At 43.8% G+C, this 24,185-nt stretch overlaps 1 protein-coding gene across 3 annotated transcripts in view; it reads left to right on the top strand.

The window, feature by feature from the left end:
• Positions 1 to 24,185, top strand: part of KLF7 (KLF transcription factor 7) — a 95,952-nt gene that overhangs the window by 39,901 nt on the left and 31,866 nt on the right. Inside the window, exons 3-5 of one of the 3 annotated variants that reach the window (XR_014895141.1) lie at positions 12,524 to 12,647; positions 18,979 to 19,374; positions 20,032 to 23,781. Coding sequence is in view for 1 of the 3 variants with exons in the window: in XM_085299380.1 (XP_085155506.1) it covers positions 12,524 to 12,647; positions 18,979 to 19,030 (176 nt within the window). In the remaining 2 variants the exon portion in view is untranslated. Of the gene's footprint in view, positions 1 to 12,523; positions 12,648 to 18,978; positions 23,782 to 24,185 lie in introns of those variants that run through there. The other 2 variants (XR_014895140.1, XM_085299380.1) reach the window with 2 other exon arrangements.

Raw genomic sequence — 24,185 nt, 5'->3', positions numbered from 1 at the left:
CAGATCACAGAGTACGGCCTCAAAGAGGAAATGCTCAAGCTGTCTCCTGTCGGCTCCCCTCTGTGTTGATGCTGTCCCAGCTGGATTAGAAAGGGCATGTTAGTGACAAGAAGCGGGGTGTTTATTTTCCATTTGTCCAAGGCACTAACACTTCTGAAATACTTGAAGTCACAAACCCAAATCATTGTGTCTTACAGACGTGGAGATGGGGAGCTTCTTGTACACTGCCAGGCAGTTCACTTCCCAACCAAAATCTGGCCCAGGAAGATCATTCACCATGAGCTTTGAGGCAGTGTGCCAGGGAGAGCTTGGCTTCTGCAGTCCCTGCCCTCAGTGATGTGTAACACTCCCGTGGCCCTTTCTGCGGGTGCAAACACTGACCTAAATTTCCTTGCCACGTTCCAGTTGCATCGTGCTTACTTAAACCTTTCCTGAGGTTTCAGCGCATTCATCATCCTGAGATGGTGTTACGTATTGCTGGGAAGCATCGTAAATGCAGTTATGTTTTGGCTTGGGTGAATGACCTGCTTTATGTCTACAGGGCTGCTGCTCAGGAGGGAGAGGAAGGGACAAGGTCTGCTAGGTGAGAGGCTCTGCAAGATCTTTCTGTGGAGGTGTGCGACCTTGGGACACAGGTGCATGCTCCGTTCAGCTCTTTCTCTCCGTCACCCTGAGACGCTGTTGTCCTCTCTCGTCCAGGAGAGCTCACTGTGCAGGGCTCTCACCATTCAGTTCTCGTGGTACATGCCTGTGGCTTGCAGCCATGTGAAAATGTTGGCTCTTTGAACCATGAAGATAGGTTTAGCCCCGTGATAGAGGAGGGAACAATTAYGGGATCAGCCAGATAGTTTTGGGTTTGGCAAAGGAAGAACTGGTCTGAATAGTGAAGCTGAAGTCAGGGTTGGAAACAGCATTGCAGATAGAGTATGCAGGGCCTGAGCACTTGTGTTCTTGGGTCCAGAGACACTGTCAGGAGGGGTCATTTAAAAGCAAGCATGCCCTGAGAAGCAGGCTTAGGCTGAGGTCTGAAACTTGCTGGAAGAGAAGATCCAGAGCAGATTTGGAGAGCTGAGGCTGTCTGAGCAGGAAAAGCCAAGTATWCTACAGCTCATCTTAACAGCAGGTACCTCATTAGGCTCTTCTTAAACGCAAGATAGGCGTTGGAGTCTGAGCTACATCTGGGCAARCAGCCAGGTACCTGGATGGAAAGCGTGGAAGTAAAGGGTTTTACCCTGCATCCAGAGCCTACCTTTCACAGCCCATGCTGGACATGGTCCCGCGTACCTACGTGCCRACAGCAGGAACTGCAGGCAGGGCAGATGAACTGTAAGGCTTCATCTAAACTGCTCTAAATATTGCTGAGGCATCCAAGCTTTCATCAAAAATAGTAGAGTCACAAATAAAACCACTTTACTTGGCTGGTAGGTGGTGTCCGCAGTATAGCTCAGACCAGCTACAGGAAGGGAGGTCAATCTGCAATGCCCTAGCATTAGGAAAAATGACTGGGAAAAGAAATTTAAAGATAGGTAAAGGACAAGCATGTGATGCAGAGAATGTAGGGTGGATTTTGTGAATAAAATTGTTTCTCTCTGATTGGCTAGAATTTAGGAGAAAGTGTGTTTCTCTTCAGAAAACTTTTGTCTGATACCACTCTCAAAAGCCAGTTGCTAACAGACGTCAAACAGTAAGTGGTAATGTACTGTTGTGGATTGTAAACGGAATGTGAGACAAGGACTCCCAAGTGAGAAGAGCTTTAAAAACTAGCCCAGACATTTGGAAAGAGGAAAACAAAATACTGCATGGGACCTACCTTATCCCCTGGTCTCTAAGAGTGCCCAAAACCTTGGTGTTACAGGGAAATCAAAACCACCGTTCATAGATCAGTTTTATATACTATAAGAAGCCCATTGCAATAAATGGCTTAGTGAGAGTTAAAAGACTTCAAAAAAAAAATTGCAGACTGGTTCTTGGTCTTAGCAGTCCCTATCTGCAGATGGGCACACAGATCTTCCGCTGGGCATGTTCGCTCCGAGCCAGGCACCCGGCCTCTGCAACCCACCAGTGGAAGCTGGGGCTGAAAAAAATGAAAGCTGAAAAAACATTTGCAAGTGTGCTAGTTAAGGTAACAGTGAAGAGCTTGTGTTTCAAGATAAAAGCTGATCCCCAGCTGAGCTGTGAAAGAAAGGTGTCCTCGTTGTATAACCGTACGTATTTGGAGCTTGAACAGGGATTTATTCCTACACATCTGCACACTTACCACWGACAGAGGGAACTGAATAGATTAGCTGGACAAATTTGCAGTGTCATTCTCATTTTCTGATAATGGTAAATGATCATTAGTGCACTAGAKGCTTGCATTAGTGTTCTGAAATTAATGATTTTGAGTAATTTATAAAAATACAGGCATGYATATCTGCATATGCTTTTATTCAGTATGTAGATGTTTGGAACCATAATATGTTTAATTTTGCAGAAACACTCCTTTAGCCCTCTGCTTGTTCGTCACCTGTAACTTTGCAAAACTTTTCCTTCTTCAAGTTGAAATTTTCCACATTTGGTCGTCTTCCAGAGTGGTTGTTATTTGTTACTTAAGAAATTTGAGGGGAAATATTTGTTTTTTAGGAGAATGTGGCATGTTTGTTGGGGAGGGGCAGGCAGGAAAAGAGCTTTCCTCAGTGTAAAAAGTTAAGCTGGAAACTTGGCATATTCAGTGGAAAATAGCCTTTGAGTAGGAGATTTTTATCTGTGAATACTTGAGTGAAAATGAAGTTGAATGTACTGTTACGTTCTGTTGTACCACTGACATAGCACATACGAATGTGGTCCAGCCGATAAAATTTTATCAGTAATTCTGCAAAATGCAAAGAATCCTAAACGTGATTCTTTTCCTGGACTTCATCGGTCTTTGGATGTGTGTTCAGAAATGTGTTTCATATGGAAAAAGCCTTAATTTTTTAAAATCTCCTTTCTGAAGATGCAGTGTCGCCTAACAGTGGACTTTCAGGGTACATTTGTCTCTTACTTCAGTTGGATTTATCTGGTGGAATGGATAACCGAGGTGGCACCTGAGCGGCTGTTTCTATCTCCCTTAGAGTTAAGGAAAGGTGTCGTCCGTGTCTTCTCTGTAATTCAGATGAAGAAACTTCCTAGCCAGTAGAGTTAATCTTCTTTACCCTCTGCCTAAGAGGGGGCTCCTCAATTTGCCCAGGTTTGTTCCCGCTCGGTATTTTTTAAGCCCAGACGCATTGTTTTCCTCCCCCTGACACCAGTCAAATTTAGCAGCTGAAGGAGTGAAAGTGTCCTAGGTATTTTTTTTTTCTTTTTCCTTTCAATCATTGTTGACAAAACTGGGAAAGGGAAAAGAATACTTTTTTCTTAGGTTTTGTTGCTGTGTTATCCCTGCCAATGTACATTCCTTGTTTTCTGTCATCTTTCTCCTGTTTTTCAGTGGCAAAAGGGAGCAAATGAAATGATAGGTATATAGTGAAGAACATCAACCCTGCAATAGTTTGAGTAAGTGGAAAACCACATTCACTAGTGAAAATATGGAAGAAAAAGAATTATAAATGTTAGCATTTGGGAAAGGGGTCTCTTCATCTTTTCTACATCAGTTCTAGTCGCTGATAAAATGACTTTATATTTTGCCTGGGACTTTTCAGGGACCCTACGCCTAAATCACAGATGCCCAAAGAGCAAATCTTTGATGTGCTACTCTGGATTATATACGTGAGTGCCGGGTCCCGTGTAAGGCTGCTTCATTGCTCACTGTCCAGTATGATGTACAAAAARGATTTTTCCAAGGGGAAAAATTGATTGTGGGGTCCTGGGCAAATTTGACCCTGTGAACTGCTGAGTTTTTCTCGTTCCATGTCTTTCTGCAGCCGCTGCTGCCTTGCCTGGCGTCTCTGAGCACTCAGAGCTCAGCTGAACGTGAAACTAAAAGCCCTGATTAGAGGAGGGTTTTTTAAAAGTTCGGGCTGCTCCTCTGGGGCCCAAAGTAACGAGCTGGAGGCAGCGGAGGGCTGGTAATTAGGGCCAGTGGCGGTGGCTCGCCTGGCAGGGACAAACGCGCGGCGAGCAGGGCGAGAGCGCAGCAGCCAGCCAGGCTGGCGCAGCCGTAGCTAGGAGACCTTGCCAAGCAACTCCAGCCGCTTTTTTTTCCTCCCCCTCTCACCTTTTCTGGAGGTTTAATTGGGTATTTTGCCACTGGTGTTGCTGGCGGGCGCCCACCGGGACCGGCAGCTCTGCCGCTCTCCCTGGGGCGCGGGGCCGCGGTGCGGTTAAGGGGGCAGAGGTGCGGGTTGCGTGGGGCGGCCGGCACCGGGGAAGCGGCCTCCGGCGAGCCGGCTCTGTCGCTCGCGGCGGGAGTAAAGCCTGGAAATAGAGCGCGACRCTGCTCGGTGCGTTCGGCGCTGGGCGCATGAGGCAGTGGCACGCGTCCCGTGCGCCCTTTCAAGCCCATATTTCTCTCTCTCAATGCCRCTGCACACTTTGCCTTCCTCTGCTTCTCAGCCAGGCAAGGGGGCCTTATGGACGTGTGTCATGTACTTGTGCATGGAAGAAATAAGGCTGAAAAAAGCCATTTCATGTCCTGAAAGACTACGTGCTGAAGAGTGCCGCTGGCTTGGGAGACGAGCTTTGGCGAGGCCCCCACGGACTAACCCGGAGCTTTGGCATCTGTAGAAAGACTGATGGGACCCTGGACCGGGTTCTTCACCTCTTTTCCTCCACCTGTAATATGGACATGATTAGCGCCGTCTCTCTATGAGGGCACTTCTGACCTTTTTGGATGAGAGGAGCTATACATCGTCCRTGGCCATGTGCTGCTTTTGCACTTGATCATCCCTGCCGGCCTAAAAATAGGCACAACCTTCTCGCACTGTATTTCACAATCCTGCCACCTTCCTCTCCTGCCCTGCGCTCTCTCCTGCAAGTTTTTCTCTTGTGCTTTGTCACCCTTTCAAAGGCTTTTCCGTCTTTCTAGCAGGGCTGTGAATAAAATACCTTTTTAGCTTTTTTTTTTTTTCCTTCCTTTTAGGTAAAAAGCATTGGTGACACATTTAAGCCCTGTCCACTCCATGCCCTCCCTGCGTTCTTTTGTAATAATAAAAGATTATAATTATGCTTTCTATTTCTCCAACAAAAATCAATTAGAAGTATATTGAGGAATGAAAGGCTCATAAAAGTATCTGAAATTGATTTTTATARTTAGTTTTACTGGTTGATGGGTTGCACACACATATGCTTACATGGCAGCATTGACCTCTAGAGGGTGTGTGTATTAAACAGCCTGCTCTTCCGCTTTGCTAAAGGAATGAAGTTATTAATCTTAAAAAGAGGATGATGATGCTGTTCGCTGAACTGCAGCTGCTCGCTAGCTTGCCTGTAAACTTACCAGTAAAGCAGCCATGTGATGGTAACTTGGTGAATTGAGCGTGAAAGTGAGCACAGTTAACAAGCAGCAGCTCTTGGGCCACTCCTCATCTGTGTCTCGTATTTGATGGAGCGTGCATATATAATGAGGGAGGACAGACGGGGTGGTAAGGAGATCCACTGGGTTAGGATCCTGAGTTTATTTTTTCAGGAGTCCTTAAAASTGAATTTCCTTCTGTAATGTGCTTCTGTTAAAAATCAAGTAGCAGTTTTTGTAGAAAAAGCGGAGTGACCAGTAACGTTTTCTGTTGTGCCAGGCGACGTGTGCTGATATTCGGCTAATTAGAAGAATTATGGCTTGGCTTCGTCGGTATGTCTTGTATGCAGCTCGCAGAGCTCAGGGGGACCCTTGGAGATGAAGAGTGATACATAAACATAAAATATTGTTAACGTGATGTCCCACATCAGGCTTCCCGTTGTGCTGCGGCAGCCGTTCGTAGTATACGGCCACGCGTGCGCCTGCCTGGTGTTGCTCTGCAAGGCTGCGTGGGCGCCGTTTCTTGCCGAAGCCCCCGGCGTTTCCCTGCGACGTGCCGTGGCGCTGAGCGCGTTGCRGGGGGCCTCGGCCTCTGGGGGATGGACGCCTCGGGCTGTCCCCCCAGCCACGCTGCCGCTCTGCCTGCCGGCGCCTTTTCGCTCGGCAGCCCGGGAACAGCAGCTCCCCAGAGGATTTCTCAGGCAGGGTGTCGAGGAGAGTTATTAAAACACACTCTTAAAAAGCCAGCGGGACTGCTTGGTTCTTCAGACATCTCTTGGCGCAACTTGGGCCCCCAGAGCTTTATTATGGGAGAAATCTGAGGGAGAAATTTGGCATTTAATTCCTTTTTTCAGCTGGAAGCTGCAATCTGTGGTTGTCGGGTTCTCCAAGAACACCGGTACTGGAACGGCTGTATCTAAAGGTGTCTTTCAATATTTATTTTTAGATGTTGAGGGTTTTTCATTTTGAATAGTGTTTTAATCACAGATTTTGAAAATGGAAGGAAATATTTTGTGGTCTTTTTCATAAAACGTTTTTTTGGGCCCTGAAACTGTATGCAAATAACTCACCACGGATTAGAACACATCATGATTTTTGAGAGGATGTCTGTGTTGTTTTTCAGAGACAAACTTTTGCATACTATTTTTATGTAGTAGCATACGTGATATTAAGGAGCTGTTAAAGTGGAATATAATTATTTCCTTATTTTAATGGCCTTCAAAATGTGCATACAGATAGGATTTATTTTTGTTCCTCAATTTCTTTAAGCTTTTTTGACTCAGTCAGTCATGCTGACAAAGAGGCTCTTAACTATACCATATTTTAGCTCTGAGATATAACAGCAACRTTTTTGACTGGGATTCTCCACTGAACTTTACTGGGCTGGTCTGTCTTTTTGAAGTTCWTTGCAGGACTGGGGTCTTAAACTTCTTGCTTGTTTTCCTAAGCACACTGTAATCGACATATGTTTGTGCTGTGGTGCTTAAGGTGGGGTGCAGRGGAGGATGAGGGAAATAGATATGCATGGATAATCCTACTATGTTTATTTACTTTAATTATGTTAAGATAAAGGGTGAAACCCAAGCTTTAGTGGGCATTTTGCCAATGACTTCAGTGGAGCCAGGATTTCACCCAGCAGCATTGCYGGTTTGTTTGATCTTATCGTGCAGATTCCCAGATTTGGAAAGTTCTCTTCTTAAAGTCCCCACTCTTGAAATCCAAGGAACAGAGAACAAACTCCCTTCTGTTTTCTTTTTTAATAGATGTTTTTAATTTACAAGACTACAGAGAGAAGTTTAAAATTGTGACCTTAGGTTATCTCCAAAACAAAAGCCAAGTGATCTCTAAATATTATTGTTTTTTTCTTTAAAATCGCATTATTTTTATGGGAGACTGAACTCATGACTTTTTAACCCTTAGGCCTGGCAATAAATACTGCAAATTCAAGATGTATAAAATCCTTGCCTTCCTCCATTGTGCGCTCTAGTCTTGTGATGATGACCGTGTCCTTATTTGATCTCTGTTATGTACCTCTGTGTCCTATAACCATATTTCTACTAATCAATCTCTCTTGAAACTGCTKGAAGAACCGTGGCATACCAGTAGCAAATGCCATCTTACTCCTGTAAACAACTCCAAAACTCCACAAAACAAATATCGCTTGGACCTAGACGATGCCTGGGGTGTGAAGGTGGAGAGGACAGGGGTGTCTGGATGTTGAGGAGAAGCGAGAACATCCCCAYGGAGGTGCTTCGTGAGGGAATACCTATTGTGAAGGCCAGCATAAGGTGGGAGAGAAAACACAGTGGTCTCCGCTTTGTGCCCGGCACGCCAAGATGCAGAGGCTTGGGCCACTTGTCTGGATGCCCCGTACAATTGAAGGAGAGAAATTCACCTCGGATTTTGGTCTAACTGGTGTCTGGTATTTCACACTCTTTATGTGTTTTTGTCCTTCCATTAACTTTAAAAAGAGTCACAATTGACTCTTTCAGATGAAAGTTTTCTGTATCTAGAGTAGTATGAGATCAGCCCTCACTGAGACTGAGGCTGAAAAATGAACTCAGAAGTCCCAAGAACCAGTGCAAAACTGGCCTGGCTCTACCTGTCATGTTTTACAGGGACCTTGGTATGTGTTTACCATGGCAGCGTTGCTGGGTTTGTGTGCTTGGCTCTTTCAYGTTTTTACATGATACGTTTTTGGCTTCATTTATTTATTTTTACAACTAGGTGCCTAATACTGAGTCTTGCATTCATCTTAGTCATGAAAGGAACAGCGACCTGATTTCAGGGATACCAGAGTCTCATAGATTTTTTGCTGTGAGTCATAATTTTGGCTTCAGTATTGCGCATTTCCCATCRCTTTGCAAAGTTCTTTGTCCTCCAGTTACCAGACTGGACCAGGCTGGATTAAGCAAAGAGGGATGGAGGGCCAGACTGTACCGAAGTGAGCGTGGGGGGCAACTTTTTAGAAGAGCTAGATTGTGTGAGTTGCCATACATAGAAGTGGAAGAGAGAGAGAGCCTCTTCCCCAAACAGCCCAGTTCAGGGTATGAAAATACGTTCTAGGAAGAGGAAAAAATAAAAGTGGGTGGCAGGACAGARAAACAGTACAGAGAGACCGCTTTGCAGAAGTAGGCAGTCACGCAGGACTGAAAACCCTAAAGCCTATTAGAAGGGCTAATAGCTTTTCCATACCACTAATTTTTCTGATGATAAGGTCCTTCTAGATGGGTAGTTTTCAGCGTGGTGCTCTGTTGATTTGCAGGCATGCAAGGCTACTTCCACGGGGTCTTCAAAGGACATCTAAGGATGTGCTCGCTTGAGTATTTCCCGTGGGTGCTCTCCGAACAGCTCCTAGCATGCTATAAACGAGCATTCAGGCYGCAGCACCAGGCAGCAGCTGGTCTGAAGTGAGAGGTCCTGAGTACCTGCTGTTTCAACCTACCCCTCACCTCTATTGCTCTGCACTACGTGCGCRTCTGCAGCCTAAGGAAAGCAGACCCTGGTCAGCAGGTTTGAAATCGCTAGAGAAGGGTTTCCACCTCCCAGGAAAAAAAAAAAAAAAAAAAAAAAACTAGAAAAACCTGAAAACCACTATTCTAGGTCAATTTTAGAAGACTTTCTGTAAACAAATGGTATGCTAACATAGCGCTCATCTCAGAAAATTGCATAACTTGATGCTTAAATGCATGCCCATGCTGCTGGCTGCCTGCCCTTCCCGGGTGCATTTGTAGATGTGTAAAACAAACAGGTCCAGGTCCAGGTTGTGGGGCACGTTCTAAACTGAAACAGCTGAGCGTTTAACATCTGCCTGCGTGGGTAGCGGCTGCTTTGGATGCTCAGTTGAATGCCTTTGTGTAAATGTGGGTCATAGATTTGCTCAAGCACTACGCGGATTTTTGTGGTGTTGAATAAAGGTGACTTAGGGAGTAGAACCGCCTTCCTGGGAGTGACTCACAGGCACAAGTTTTAAGTGCAGTTAGTTATTAATTTTGTGGAATTAGAGCCTGAAAAAAAGTCAGTGTGGCACAGCTCTGTGATGTTCCTATTTTTAATTGAATTTTGAAGCTTATAATTAATTTGTTAAAAAGGGGGAAATCCTGGCCCTGTAGAAGCTAGTGGGAGTTCTGCCATTGCCTTCAGCAGAGGAGGATTTCACCATCCTTCCTTTTTGTTCTCGCTAATCCTCTACAACAGAAGAGCAGCCTGGCACATGGAAATGATCCTTCCTGTTTCTTCTGCGTGCCATTGCCCATAGAAGACCCTCCCCGCTTTTCCATTCCCACACTACGTACACCTTAGCAAAACATGCTTTCATTTTATCTGCGGTAAGATGAAAGCAGCCATTAAAGGAGCGGCCAGTTCTCTTTATGTGCGGAGAATCAGAAATCTCTCTCTTTACCTCCTCTCTCGTTCCTGAGCAGCTGTAGGAGAGCAGGGAACTTAACCTCTAGGACGTCTCTGGGCCAAGGACCTGTCTGACGTGGCTCTAAAGGTCACGGTGCTGCTGCGGCGTGCGGAGCACCRTGTGCCGGCATGCGTCTGGGAGCACAAAGAGACCCTGTCTGACATTTGGTGGAGCGTGGCTTTGCTGACGGAGGAAAAGCATCAGAAAACAAAACTCAACTCAGGGTTGTTCAGAGCTGAATTGGGATCRCTTGTGAGAGGAGCCCCTGGAGCAAGTAACGGAGATGCGTGGCATCCCGTGGGCTCACCAGTAATCATGCTTGGCGTTTCTGTCTCTCGTAACCTATATATAGCATGGTATGCTTGCAAAGCTTTTGACAAATGTTAGCAAGCCAAACCCTGCTTCAGTCCTAGTAGTCCTTGGTTCCTCAGAAAGACCGTGATGTTTGTCCTTCACCCTTTGGCTCCATAGGCAACTGCATCCTTCAGGTTGGTGGTACCTGCCAGGTTTGGCTGGGCGCTGGTCTCACGTTTGCTTTACCGTGTGTGTAGCCAACGTGAGCTGCAGGGCAGTTTATCTGCCTTGCTGTCTCTGCTCTAAGGTAGGCACTAGAGAGCGTCGGAGAACCGAGGAATCTGAATTATCCTCGAGGTTTCTTTATTGACAGCTTTTAAAAACAGTTGATGAACTATTCACACGGAACTGCTGCATCATCACAGACAAGACCGGGGCTGGGAAAATCCTTTTTCTCTGACAAGGGGAGAGCAAATGTAATATGCCAGGTAGTGTGTCAAGGCTTGTGCAGGGAGAGAGCTGAAACAACTGCAAGCCTGCTTTCTGGGGCCAGCACTGATGACAGTGTTTGAGCCACAGTTGAGGCATGAGCACAGAAACAGAGCACCAGCACTTGGCTCGCAAACAAGAACCTTCTTGCTTTTTTTTCTGGAAAATCTTTGTGGAGGGGGAAAGAAAACAGAGCAAAAAATCCGCAGAGATGACCAGACAGGCACAGTCTGATTGGGGTAGTGTTTTTATTGGCTCTGTCCCTGGTCTTGTTGGGCATGTCCCCAGGGTGGATTGCAGCACACGACAGAGACAGCCAGGCTGGCCTTCTGCGTTCGGGGACTGAGGGACAAATCGATAGTTTGGCACAGCCTTGCCTACTGCTGCTCTTGTTTCGTTGCTTCACCCCAGTGAATCCTGTGATTTAGTTATTGAGCCAGACAAACTTCACAGAGGCTGAAAGGCTGAAATGGCTCCACTCCAGTTAATATCGCAGCCCGCTTTGCGTGGTGCAGCAGAGCTCTGTGTGCAGTCAGGCGCCTGCAGAAATGAACTCGCCAGRGAACAGCTTTTCTCATGTATTTTGGTGCAGTTCTTGAGCCCTCTTCATTTCTCTTGCTCTTTTGGCCTCTCCARTTTGTCACCCTGAAATACGTAGGTCTCCCATAATCAAATCTCTTTCCTTTACCTGCTGAATAGACATGTTAAATATAGAAATCTGCCTCCCTGTACTGAGGAATTTCAGTCTACTTTAGCCAAGTGACTGTCTCACGTGGCTTTGCCATAAGGAGGTCATACGGATTRTGACTTCAGTATGGCCAGTGATGGTTTTTAAGATCACTTTCTTAGCAATGTTTAGAACAAATAAATAAGTAATAACCACATCTCATTTGTAATTCCCGGCTTAGAAGCTTTGTAGTGGAAGTGTCTTCTTGTTGGCATTTTCCCTCAACCTCCTCCTCTTCTAATGCATCCATTCTGTGCTCACTGCACAAGGAATAGACATTGATTTTACGTAGGGGAAGCTGCACTGGAGCATTTGTTCTGGGGGGCGATGATGTTACATCATGGCAGACTTTGATCCACAGGGACTGGTTTGCGTTAGAAAGTAGGTAACTGTGAACACAGCAGACCAGCACCTCTCCTGACTCCTCACTGCACATTTTCACTGCCTTCAATGGTAYGGTTAATAGTTTGGGGTAGAATAACAACTGATAATGGTGGAGTGCAAAAAGCCTGAAGGATGAGCTGATTTCAAGAAAAAACATTTCTTGCCTTACACTCGCTGTCTTGGCATATCGTTTCTTGAGCAGTTTTTATTTGGGGAAGCAAATAAAGGAGGTGCAGTTCTAGAGAGCAGTGGGYTTGAAACCTTGGTGGGAACTGCTGTGAGCATGACCGTGCTGGGGTAAATGGCAACAAGGTAAATGCATGCAGTGCAGTGGTGTTGCTTGCTTTGGGGTAGTGCAGGGGCAGCTGTGTGCCCAGCTCGCCCCAACCTCTCCATGCTTTGAGCAGCCACTTGTGAGCACCCCAGTAACTTAGCTGGTGAGAGCAGYGCTGGCCCAAAGGCTTACAGACAACCAGCTTTCAGCAGCTGAGGGGAGAAGCACTACAGGACTTCTTAAGGGTTTCTTAGAAGAATAATTGACTGGCTTCATTAGAAATGGGAAACATTCCTTTTTTGCCAAGGTAGTGCAAGAATTTTAACAATTATAAAGTTGGAATTAGATCCATTCCGGGTGCAATGTGTCACAAGCCCTGAAGCGAGTTACTGGCYGTGGATTGTGTGACTGAGAGTGGGCTAACCTGCCCAAGCGGGAGGGAGAGGAGGGGGGAGGATGCRGAGCTTGAACGTGTAGTGCTGTGTAGTGCTCGGTAACCCTGCTGCCACTCTGACTGTTCTCTCCTCCCCTCCGCAGGTGAGAAGCCTTACAAGTGTTCGTGGGAAGGGTGCGAGTGGCGTTTTGCACGGAGCGACGAGCTCACGAGGCATTACAGAAAGCACACGGGTGCAAAGCCCTTTAAATGCAACCATTGTGACAGGTAATGCAGCCTCCTGACACGGTGTTCAAGCAAAATGCAGTTATCGGGCCTGGCATGGAATTGCTGGCTCCCTGAGACCAGCCTGTTGCCCTGCCAAAGGGGCTCCTTCTGTCCCCAGATGAAATGGGAGAGAGTCAACAGAAGAGAGCAAACAGCTTCATTTGCAAAAGCTCAGGCGTGATTTAGGCATATCTGACAACTCAACTTTGTGGGGTTGTTTTACGTAGGATCAGAGATCTCTGTGCATTCCCACTAATGAGTGAGTCTTCTGCAGCTTTAAATCTCACCCTTGACATTTCTTTGATGTGGGAAATACTCTGCACCTTTATTTTGTGTGGGCTCAGATTTTAAAGCATGATAGATGCCCAGAGCAAAGCTTCTTGAAGAGCCTGTCATGCAGCAGTCCTCCTTTGGGCGCTTGGAAGTGAGGGGCCTGGAGAAGCTGGGCACCCAGCAGCTCTCAGCGAGAGCAGCAGGGGCTGCCACTCGCTGCCAATACCTTTTTGCAGCCCTCACTCCTTTATCTAGCTGTTGAATTAATGATGAGCATGTCTGAAGAAATCTGGTCATTCTTGCTGGGTGCTGAGCATTTTTGAAAGCTGGCTCTTTGAATTTAGAAACAAAACCAAAAGAAAACCCTCCTCCCATCCCCAATCCCGAGTGATAATAGGTTAGGGTGGAGCAAAAGCAATTACCCCTGTAATGACTCTTGACAGCACTGACAGGCTTGAACAATAAGCACTTTTCCCCCTTGCCACCCCCCCCCCCAGCTGGAGCCTGGCAGTGCCCTGGGTGAAACCTGGATCTAGTACTGAGTAATCAAATAATGTGCTTGCATCTGAACATGTTATCCAGCTAATCCTATTTATATATATTTTTAAAAGAGGCTTAAGAAAATTACCCATTTTTTAATGCGGCACTAAGGTTCTCTGCTCTGATAAGAAAACGTTTTATAACACAATAAAGGCTCTAGGAAGCCGCTGGGTATGCCAGACCAGCAGAGAACCTGCGTGGAAAGAGGATGTATGGGATATAAACAAGGGACCCCATCCTTTTATGGGAAGGAAATTCGATCATTTTCACATCCTGTCTTTCCAAGAGCTTCATCTCCTTGGGCTCTCCTCTCCCCTTGTCTCCCCTTTTTCCTGTCCCTCTTCCCCCACTGAAGGTTTCCTCTTGAATTATCTTTTGTTTTATCCGTGGATTATCTTTTGTTTGCTCAGAATGAGGCACAGGATAAGCCAAGCAGAGACCTCTGGAGTTCTGCTTTTGTATAGGCACCTCTGTGAAGGAGAACATTTGTATTCTCGTTTTAAACGTATGGCACTGCCTTTCTGCCTTTCTCTGTTCTTTCCTCTCAAGAATGAACTAACCACCCTTAGCCACACACACACACTCACGAGCAATGCAAAGCCCCTGGGTTTCTGTGYCAGGACAGACAACATTTTTAGCAGAGATTTAAAGAAATACAGTCAAAGTTTTCAACTCCTCAGTCTCTTTCAGTCCWTTGTTAAGTATTCATTCTCCTGCTACATGTGCCTTCCTATCTAGGCTTTTTCTTTGTCAGTCAACTCCTCAGTCACTGCAGTAGAGATTCCTTCAACCATCTAACACGTTTTCTGCTGTTCAGCAGAAAGCTATGGGTGAAGGAAAAAATATTTCTTGATAAGTCAGGAGTGCTTGGGTCGTGCTCTGTTAAATTCCACACGCAGTCCATCTGTGTGTGGTGGCAAGAGTCGGATTTGTTTCTACTTACCCAGTCAGTTGTTGCAAGCAATAGAGTGACTGTGCTTTTTTTTTTTTTTTTTTTTTTTGGCTTTGTCTCTTCTTTTCGGAGGGCTCACATTGCCATACCACTATTTTTCCTTCTTTTCTGATTCACAGTTATTTCTACTACCTCCTATTGCAGATGTCACTTCCGGCAAGCACTGAAACATGTGTCTAAGTGTGTCCCTTCCCAGGAGAGCATTTAAGCAGACATTTAATGTTAAAGACACTCCTTTCTGAGTCAGGGTCCCAACTGGAAAACAGTTTCTTCATATCTGAGCTGCTACTCTTTTCTGCACCTACCATTAATGACAGGAGTTGTGGTCACTCCCTCAGACATCCTGGCTTGCTGAACATTAAGGAGCCTTTAGGAGCTGCTTTTAGCAGTGCTGACATAGCACTGAATGGATGCATATTGCTGTTCAGCAGAGAAGGCCATACTTGGCGATCAGGTTGTGAAAGTGGTGATAAAAACTGTAAAAAGGAGGGGGGGGGTGCTGTGCACATGGTGTGGGTGTAGTTCCCTTCCAGACAGTTTTCAGGTGGGGTTGTGTCTTTAGCCTTCTGACCAGCATCAAAGGGATATTCATGTCCTCTGCATGCGGGACAATTCTAAAACAAAAGAAATAAGAAGACTTGATTCTATTCGGCTGCTGCYGCCGCAGCCCTGTCGCAGCCCAACACCGTGCAGCCCACAGATTGCATTGTTGGTTGTCATTGGCAAACTACYGCTGGTTTGAGTAGCACCATATGTACTGCTGATGGTGTGTGGTTTGGAGGCAGCACAGGAGAAAGGAGAATGAGCTGAAGTGGTGCAGAAAGCAGTGTACAGTCCCTAGTGACTTGCGGACACCAGGAATATGCTGGGTATTCGCGTTCCCCAGGAGCTGTGCTCTTCAGAAGCCCAGGGCGCAGGGTTATGCTCCTCACACATTGCAAGCCCTCAGCACCCTGAGGGGAAGAGGGTGACAGGGCAGCAGCACTGACTTGTCCTGCATGAGTATGTGTTGGCAGATAGCAGCTTAGTACCAGACTTTTGGAGTATATATTCCAATGTAAGTGCACGTTTAGGGTCCTTTGACAGCAGCTAAGACCGTGCTTAGCTGGAATGAACAAATCCCACTGTGGAGAACCTGGAGCTGGTAAGAAAGATGGCTGAGTGCTGTATTCTCCTCCCATCAGAGCTGCCTTCCCTCTTTCTCCTGCAGAGGCTTCAGTGCTGAGCAGTACTGTGTTGCTAAGGAAGCAGAGCAAAGGGAGAGAGGAAGGAATCCTGTTTGCAGCAGGGAATGCATTGCTGCATGACTTTCAGAATTAGGGTATCTTAATCTAGCATAAACTGTCCTTCCAGCAAGAGCTGGATTGGTGGAAGGATGAGGGGGAAGGCTGTGATGGACCCTGTATAATGTACAGAGCTGGCTGGGAACTGGAAGAGGTGTAGAGCTGGTGGTGTGGAGCACGGTGGTGTTTCACAGGCAAGACTAGGGACCAGCAAGCTGCTTAATTTGTGGAGAAGGGAGTTTCTCTTGTCATCTTTACCTTCATAGCCTTCTCCACTGCTGGCTTGAGTTCCAGAAGAGAAAAATGTGTCCGTTGATCAATATCTTTTTTTTTTTTTTTTTTTTTTGTCAGTGTGATTTAGCAGCAACATTTGCTAGGGAGTTTTTTACTGTTGAAAATAAAATGTCCACATCTAGCAGCCTTACCAATAGATGGAACTACCCAAGTTAGTCAACAGGAAAACTTGAATTAGTAATGTACCATTTCATTAGCAATAAAATATACTGAGCTGAAAAGTATACTAGATACTATTACTATGGTTCTTGATGTGAAGCAGTACTTTGAGTCCTTACTTTTAACAAATCTTGCTGCATTGTGACTCAGCATACTTTTTCCTGGGTTGCATTTGTAACAGAGACGATCAGAGAGGAAAAGCTGTGTTTGGTGGTGGTCTTATGGCTAGTCCTAGACTAAAATGCCAGCTGGTGCATGTCTTTTTGGCAGCCACTCAAGCTGTTGTTTTGTTTTGGCAGCCCTCACAGCCAGAGCATGCTGCTTTCTCAGTTTAGACTGACGAGAGGGATGTTGGTCCAAGGATGTATTTTGGCACCCTAGGGCTAGAAAATTCTAGCTGTGCTGAGCCTGCTGCACTGAAAGCCAAGTGCTCGTTGTCAGCTTCTCATTTGTCTCCCGGCGCTTCGGCTGGGAGCTTGGAGGAATGCAGCCTTCATCCCATTCGCAAGCGTTTCTTTTTTATTTTTGCCACTCTGCCTTATACAAAGGTATTGACCACCTCCTAAGCTGCTACAAATCAATAGAGAACTGCTGACTTGGGTAGAGCTGTTCTCATCCACAGCAGCTGAGTATTTCGCTTTTCTTGTCAAAGTCGCCTTTTATGAGGTTTCTTTGTCTTAAAAATATATGTCTTGATCACTCATCTCTGCGTATAGATGCAGATAGCGTGCCTGTGCCAGAGGGACAGACAAGGTCCCTTAACAATTTAAAATCTTCTCATTTTTATAGTTCTTTTTCTCAGCCTTTCTCTGCTTATGGTGATTATCCTCTGGATGTTTGCCTTCAGATTGAGTGTATTTCCTTCTTTTTTTTTTTTTATTAGTTGAATTATCATTTTTTTTACCTTCTTTCTGAAAAAAATACAAAATACTTAGCTATTGCTTTTTTTGAAGTGTATTCAGTGCATGTGTGAGCTATCCAGATTCACACAAGAAGCTGTTTAGGTTTTTTTTAATGTGCATTGGTGGATCTTTTATACTCTAAATCCATGGGGCAGCAAAACGCATTCCAAGCAAGACAGTTTTGGAAGTAGCTTGTCATGATGCCCTCAGAGCCTTAAAAACAGTTTACTCAAAAGCCACAAGTATGTGTCCTTTTGTGTGATATTTATAATAGGTGCCAATGTGTTACGGGTTAGAGTGGAAAGAATGCACGCCAAGGTTTGCGGAGAACTTGGAAGCCTCCCTTTTTGAGGGTTCAACTTGAAATATCTAGTAGGGGCTTGGCTTTYCAGAGTGTCTGCATACTCCCTCGGTGACAGTCGGGCTCCATTTTCAGGCTCTGGGGTAGGCAGCCAGGACCGCTGCCTGCTTGCCCTGCAACTTGCTCTTGGGCACTACGCATCTCTGATGACACTACGGTAGCGAGTATGAAATGAGTTGCTGCTTCCAATCCCATTTCTAGTGGGCATGAAGTTGAAAGAATATTCTTGTTTCCTAGCAGTTTTGGTAAAATGGAGTTTATATTGAAAAAGCACTTGAAAAAGAAAAGCACTTGTCCTGCTTAGAACTTACTTATGTCATCACACTGACACTACCCTGGTGGTGTAAAGTGCCCAAGTTTGGGCTGCTCTTCCTAATGTTAAGTGCCCTACAGCATGTCCACTACATTGGAGTTGTTTTTGAACAGTCATTCCTGATTAAATCTTTGTAGGGTAGTTCTTCTCCTGGAATAAGTGTGTTTTTTTCTGCATATTGTAACCCGCTTCCCAAGTGGATTAAATTATTTCAGAAGGCAGCCATAAGCCTTTAGAGAGGGAGTTAATCAAGAATAGATGTTGCATTTCAAATTCATACACTACCTTACCCTAAATTAACTGCATATTTAGACCAGCCCTAAAACTCAACAGATGTTTTCATTCTCTAGGGTTGCCATTCTAAGTCCATCTCATCAGCATCTGTCTACATTTTTAGAACGTCAAAATATTAYGTTTTGTAGTGAGATGGAGAAGAAATGCCTTCGTATATAACAGAAGCTGAAATTCAAAATCCTAGGATTTTTTTTCTGGTTTTACCGGACTTCTTGTGTGATCTGCAGCAATTTTCTTGCCTTCTCCATGTCTCGGTTTTCACACTTACAAAACAGGGACAATACCTTATCTCCTCTCAGCTTTATTCAGGGAGATAGTGTTTATCAACATCTACATATTACCTTGAGATTCTCAGCAGAGAATCTTGCAGAGATATGTAGCCTGATAGATTTTCAGCCCCCAACCACTAAATCAGTTTTTCTTCCAATTTGGAATTAGAAATGGGAATTCAGCTTTCAAGCCTGACTTCTTTCTTTGTTGCCTCTTTCAGGTCCTGGGTACTTTAAAAAGCTGGTGTTTTTTTAAGCTGGCACTGCTGAGCACTTTTATACAAGTGACTTGTTATGTTTTACTTTATTTATTTATTTACTTATATCTACATATTTAAATTTATAGATATACACACACAAACACACACTTTATAAATATTTGATTTTATTACTGTGTGCACGAATGAGTGCCCTTCCCTGATGTTTGACTCAGTGAAAGAAGGAAGAGGGAGAGGAACAGCCAAAGAAGAATTGTTTATTTACTGATATAGCTGCTGAAGAGCCAGGGTAGTTGGCCATCTAGGGTCATAGAGGTGAATCATGCATGGTTTGGTGGCCATTCATGGACAATATAAAGAATGACTCTAAACTTGGATAAATAATTCTTCCTGTATGTAAGGAGAGAGGAGCAGGAGCACTGTTTTTGCMAAATCCCGTATTTATTTCTTTTCCCACTTCATTTATTTTGCAGGTGTTTTTCCAGGTCTGATCACCTCGCCCTCCACATGAAGAGACACATCTAAACATCACTCAGCTTAGCATGGATGTCATCTGAGCTAAGTGTTATGAAAAGAGAGTGGAACTCAAGTTATAACCCGCTGCCTTGCAGGAGAAGAGAACTTGTTCACATGTAATCCTCTGTACAGAGACCACACGCTCGCACTGTCATGCACCCAATTATACTTCAATACATACATCTGTTCTTTATGCCTTGCCCCAGCAGGATGGGAGAAGATGCAGGCGAGGAAATGGGATAGAGTGAAGTCAGTAAGAAGGAACAGTTGCTTACAGTACTTCGTCTCTCTTGGATTTGTTTCCTGTTTTTTGCCAATGGAAATCAAAGAAAATGGAGGAGGCTTCCCTGCAGGTGGACGGCAGTAGGAGGGGCTTATTTAACTTGCTTCTCAGTGCAACTCAGTAGGAGAATATGTCGTCTTGAAGTTGCATATTTGTAGCACTAACTTTTCTTTTTAAATAGATGGGGGGGGGGGGGCGGGGGAGAAACAATGACCTAGAAAACCAAATCCCAGTTTGGTAGCCAAAATTAACCTCTTGGTTCCTTTGTTCTTTGTCTGAGAATTCCTAATGTTCAATGCGTCAGACTTCTCACAGACACTGGCCTGTCTTGGTTTTGGTTCTTCTTCCTAGAACTGAGCTATTAAGATCCTTTTAAGTCAATACCAGTGGCCTTAATGGCAGTAGACTGTGGAGTGACACTTGTGACACAAACATCCTCTTTTTGGCCTGAATTTATGTAGAATTCACGGAGGACTGTATTTTTCTTGGTTGTTTTATTTTAATTTTTGTTTTGGCTATTGCACAACATATGCACTAGGGACTCTGGAAGCTACTGGCATGATGGCTAAGTGGCCAAGGGATAAGCCCCTGAGAAACAGCACCTAATATCTCCGTAGGCATCACCTTATTGCCGTAGCTGGGACTTTCTTGTTTATTTGTTAAACGAAAACTTTAAAAGCTTATTTGGAAGCTTAAATGTTTTTTTTCTCTTTTCTCCACGAACAAGTGATCTTCAGAACTCCTTGTCTTCACCTGGATATCGGTCTGGGACTGGCCACACAGGCATGACTACAGGATTCCTTCCACATCATGTGAGCATGTTAGCCACATCCCACAGTGACTTATTGATGAATTATATTGGTTGTTCTTGCTATTCTTCTATTAACCAGTTTAAAACATTAGACTTTTGTTTGTGTAAAAAGCACTTGCAGACATTTTAATTTAAACCTAATGTTTGTTGAGCATCTTACACACAAAAAAAGCCAAAAACTCCAGTCCCTGAGTGGGAAAGCGAGAACCTCTTCCAAGTACAATGACTTCATTCAGCATTAGTCTTTTAAATAAATTATTAAAGTCCTCCTTTTTTGTTCATCAAGTTGATGCTACAGCCCACTCCTGTATGAAAAAACGTAACAAAGTGTGAATGGTGAATGAAGGATTGGATTGTACACACAGCAGTGAGGCTTTTCCGACTGATTGGTCCAAAGCATTACTAACCTAGAGGTCCATTTTGGCCTACTGTGTGAACCATCAAGGACAAGTGGAGGTCTCATGCTCACCTTTCAACCCTATTGATAATTGGATTTTTTTGGCTCAAAGTGGATTAAAGTCTTCATTTCAAAAGAAAAAAAAAGTGTATCTTGCCATAACTTGCATTTTAAACTATTTGGCACTGGCCCGGACTCCAAAGACTGCATTTAAGACCATAAAAATGGCCTATACAAGCAGGCAGGGTGATCATTAGGTTGTATATTTTGTATATTCTGGGACCATCCCTACAAAATGTGTCTAGAATTGGAACAAAATGGCGCGTGGTCCACAAACAGTTGCTGCTCTTTTATACCGTACTAGCCAACTGCCCTTCTTTGACTGTTTTGACTCATTGACTGTTATATATTTCCCTTAATTTATGTTCTGGGAGGTAAAACTGTACTTTCGGGGAAAAATGAAACAAGAAACTTGATAGATGTTTAAGAGTTGTCACCGGGATCCTTGGCACTTGATTTCTCAGCTTTTTTGCAACCTTTGGTTCCAGCGAGAGATTGAATTTACTTGAAAGATGCTGTTTTTCCTCACAGTTTTCACAAAACACTGTGACTGTCAACTGAACGTTTTGGGGACAGGGCGGAATACAATGTTTGGCCCATATGGCATGAAATATGGACCCAAATCTAACCAGGGGGTAAGATTTAATTTTAGGGGCAATCATGTATCATTCATGATAAAAGGGAGAGAGAGGGAAAGAAAGGAAGAAAGAAAAGAAAGAAGAAAGGAGGGAGAGAAAGAAGGAAGAAAATGGAGTTTATTCCAAAGATTTAAAACTAACCATACTATATATATATATATATATATATATATATATATGTATGTATGTATATGTATACATACACACACACACACATACATATATGTATATATATATACACACACATACATACACACACACACACATATRTGTGTGTGTGTGTGTGTGTTAAAAAAAATTACGGAGCACTGCTTGCTGACAATCTTGTAGTTCTCTACTTCTCTATTTGCATACTTTTTATGGCCATTCCATCCAGCTATTCCACTGGGATTGAGGGCCCTAAAATTTAACTTGAGTTGGAATATATAGAACATCCTGCCAGATGTCTAATGGGAACTGAAACCTCAGCTGTGTGAAACTGTAGAGCATCCAGTCAGTGCATTAGATTAAAAAAAAAAGGATAAAGAATCTTAGAATGTCATTATTGTAGCATACTGAAGTATGTGCTCTCAAGCCTGCCACTGCAATATTCATTGGCTATGAACCTTCATAAATATCTTCTGTTGATCTCTGAACACACCCGCCTTTAGGTATGCTATCAATAGCCCACAAAATGTAATTATTAAGTGACAGTTTAAGTACCAGCCTCCATAAAAAAAAAAAAAAAAAAAAGGCAAAAAAATCAAGCAAGACTGTTTACTTACTTCCTGTTGTCATTTGTCGTCTTGTAACATCTCATTTAAATATGGCAGAACAAGGGCCCCATGGGAAAAACACACTGAAATATCTCATTATTTTATTGTTTCTAGAGAAAGGCCTACATCTAAATCCCRATCCAAATAGCCAAAAACCCTGGAGAAAAGGGGGATTACAGTCTTAACCAGAATCCAAATTTCTCAGGCCCTATCTCTAAGCAGGTCTTGAACTTTGAACCAAATTCGAGGCTTTGGGACCATCTCTTCTCTTTTCAAAGGGGGATATTTTTCACCTATATATGCTGTGCACTCAGTCAGTCTCTGGACTTCAGATTTTGTGTGCTTGTGTGCAGGTGTCTCAGAACCATAGCTAGTACTTCGTAGAAGGAGTTTCCATTTTGGAAAGGCATGATTAGTGACACATTACAGGAGTCTGTTTTTACAATGAGAAAACTTGCTTCTTTGCAGATGTTTCAAATTGTGCACTTAAAACTTGAGTAATCTGTAATAGCTACATCCTTCTTGGGCCTATGTCTCCTTGCTGAAGTTGTATAGAGATCTTCCATTTCTTAGCCATGAGTAGAAACAGACTAATGAGAAAAGGCTAATCCTGCTTGTCCAGTTGCTTTGGAATCAAAAATATAAATAGTTGACTTTTTAAAAGTTGAGCAAGTTATTCAGCAGTTTTCAGAGAGCTCTAGAAAGGAGAAGCTTTGCCTTATTTCCTTCATACTGGATTTATATCCATTTGCAAAACTGAAACCATTATAAAAATGCCAGACTCTGTTTTCCAAGGCTGTGGAACTATAGGATGAGAAAAAATGAACAAAATATAATACTTAAATGAAAACAACAAAGTCAAATATGGATTTTTGGGAATAGTTAGTTAGTATTTTGGAACAGAGCAGTCAATCATAGAATCATGCAAGCAGGAGAAGACCTCTAGAGCCCATATCAGCCAACCTTCTGCTCCAAGCATGTCCAACTAGAGCTAATTGCTCAGAACTATGTCCAGTCAAGTTCTGAGTATCTCCAAGGGTGGAAATTTTACAACCTCTTTGTGTAACCTAGTCCAGTATTTGACCACCCTTGTGCTATTTTTTTCCCCCCCATGTATCAAGTCGAGATTTCCCAAATTCCAACTTGAGTTCATTGCTCTCATCCTTCCACTGTGCGTGGAGAAGTGTTTGTCTCTGTCTTTTTTACCCCCTTCCCATTAGGCAGTTGTAGACAGCAGTAAGMTCTCCCTTTACACTTCTCTAAGACTGAACAAACCCATATCTTTCAGCCTCTCCTTGTACATCATGTGCTCCAGGCCCCCGACCCTCTTGATGGCCCACCTCTGAACTCACTCCAGTATCTCAATAAATTTCTTTTAATGGGGAGTCTAGACCTGGACAGAGTATTCCAGATCAATATACTTCATATATTATGATGTTGATACAACTTATTTATTCTGGATTTTTCCACCAATTCTATAATGAGATTCTACTTTGAAAACTGACATATGAAAAATCTGGGAAGCTACAACATCAAGCATTTTAAAATTGGATTTCCTGAATTTATGTATAAAAATATGCTTATAGAACTATGATTTCTGTACATCCAGCATAGGGTCTGGCAGGTAAGATTCTATTTTTCCAACATAATCATTGCTGTTTTACCTTAAACTATGTATTCTTTCACTCATATCAAATATGGAAACACATGATGCTGTATTTTAGTCACCTTTCAGAACAGAATGACGCTTCAGTGCATCTTTACTCTGCTGCTTTCCACCAGGAGAAAAAGAGCAACCTAAAACATCACACGTATTTTATAAAGACTATTCTAACAGAAAAAGAGATTCCAGGGTATTTTTCATTATTCCAGTCACTCTCCTTTAATAGTCAGTACTCAGTCTAGAAAATTGTATCGCCCAGACAGACTCGGCAAATGAACAAAGAAAGATAATTCCCTGTCAAATTCCAGGACAGGAATCTCAGATTTATTGAATATCTTGGACAAGACTCAGAACTAGCTGATCTAACTGAACTGCTTAAATCAGAGAGTAGAGTAGGAGACCTCCAGAGGTACTTTCTGATATAAATTCCTCCACGATTCCATGATTCTTATCAGTGCTCTCACTGATTAAGTGTGTGCTGATTTTGGTCTTCCCAGTCTTGTTCTGGCAGAATAGAGAGGTGGGTCARTCTGTAGGGTTTCTCACAAACACTGATA

This window comes from Rhea americana, unplaced genomic scaffold (assembly GCF_003343005.1).
Source record: "Rhea americana isolate MKP2758 unplaced genomic scaffold, rheAme1 scaffold_15, whole genome shotgun sequence".
Classification (NCBI taxonomy): Eukaryota; Metazoa; Chordata; class Aves; order Rheiformes; family Rheidae; genus Rhea; species Rhea americana.
Note: the sequence above shows the minus strand (reverse complement) of the source record. Positions and strands in the feature narration are given on the sequence as shown.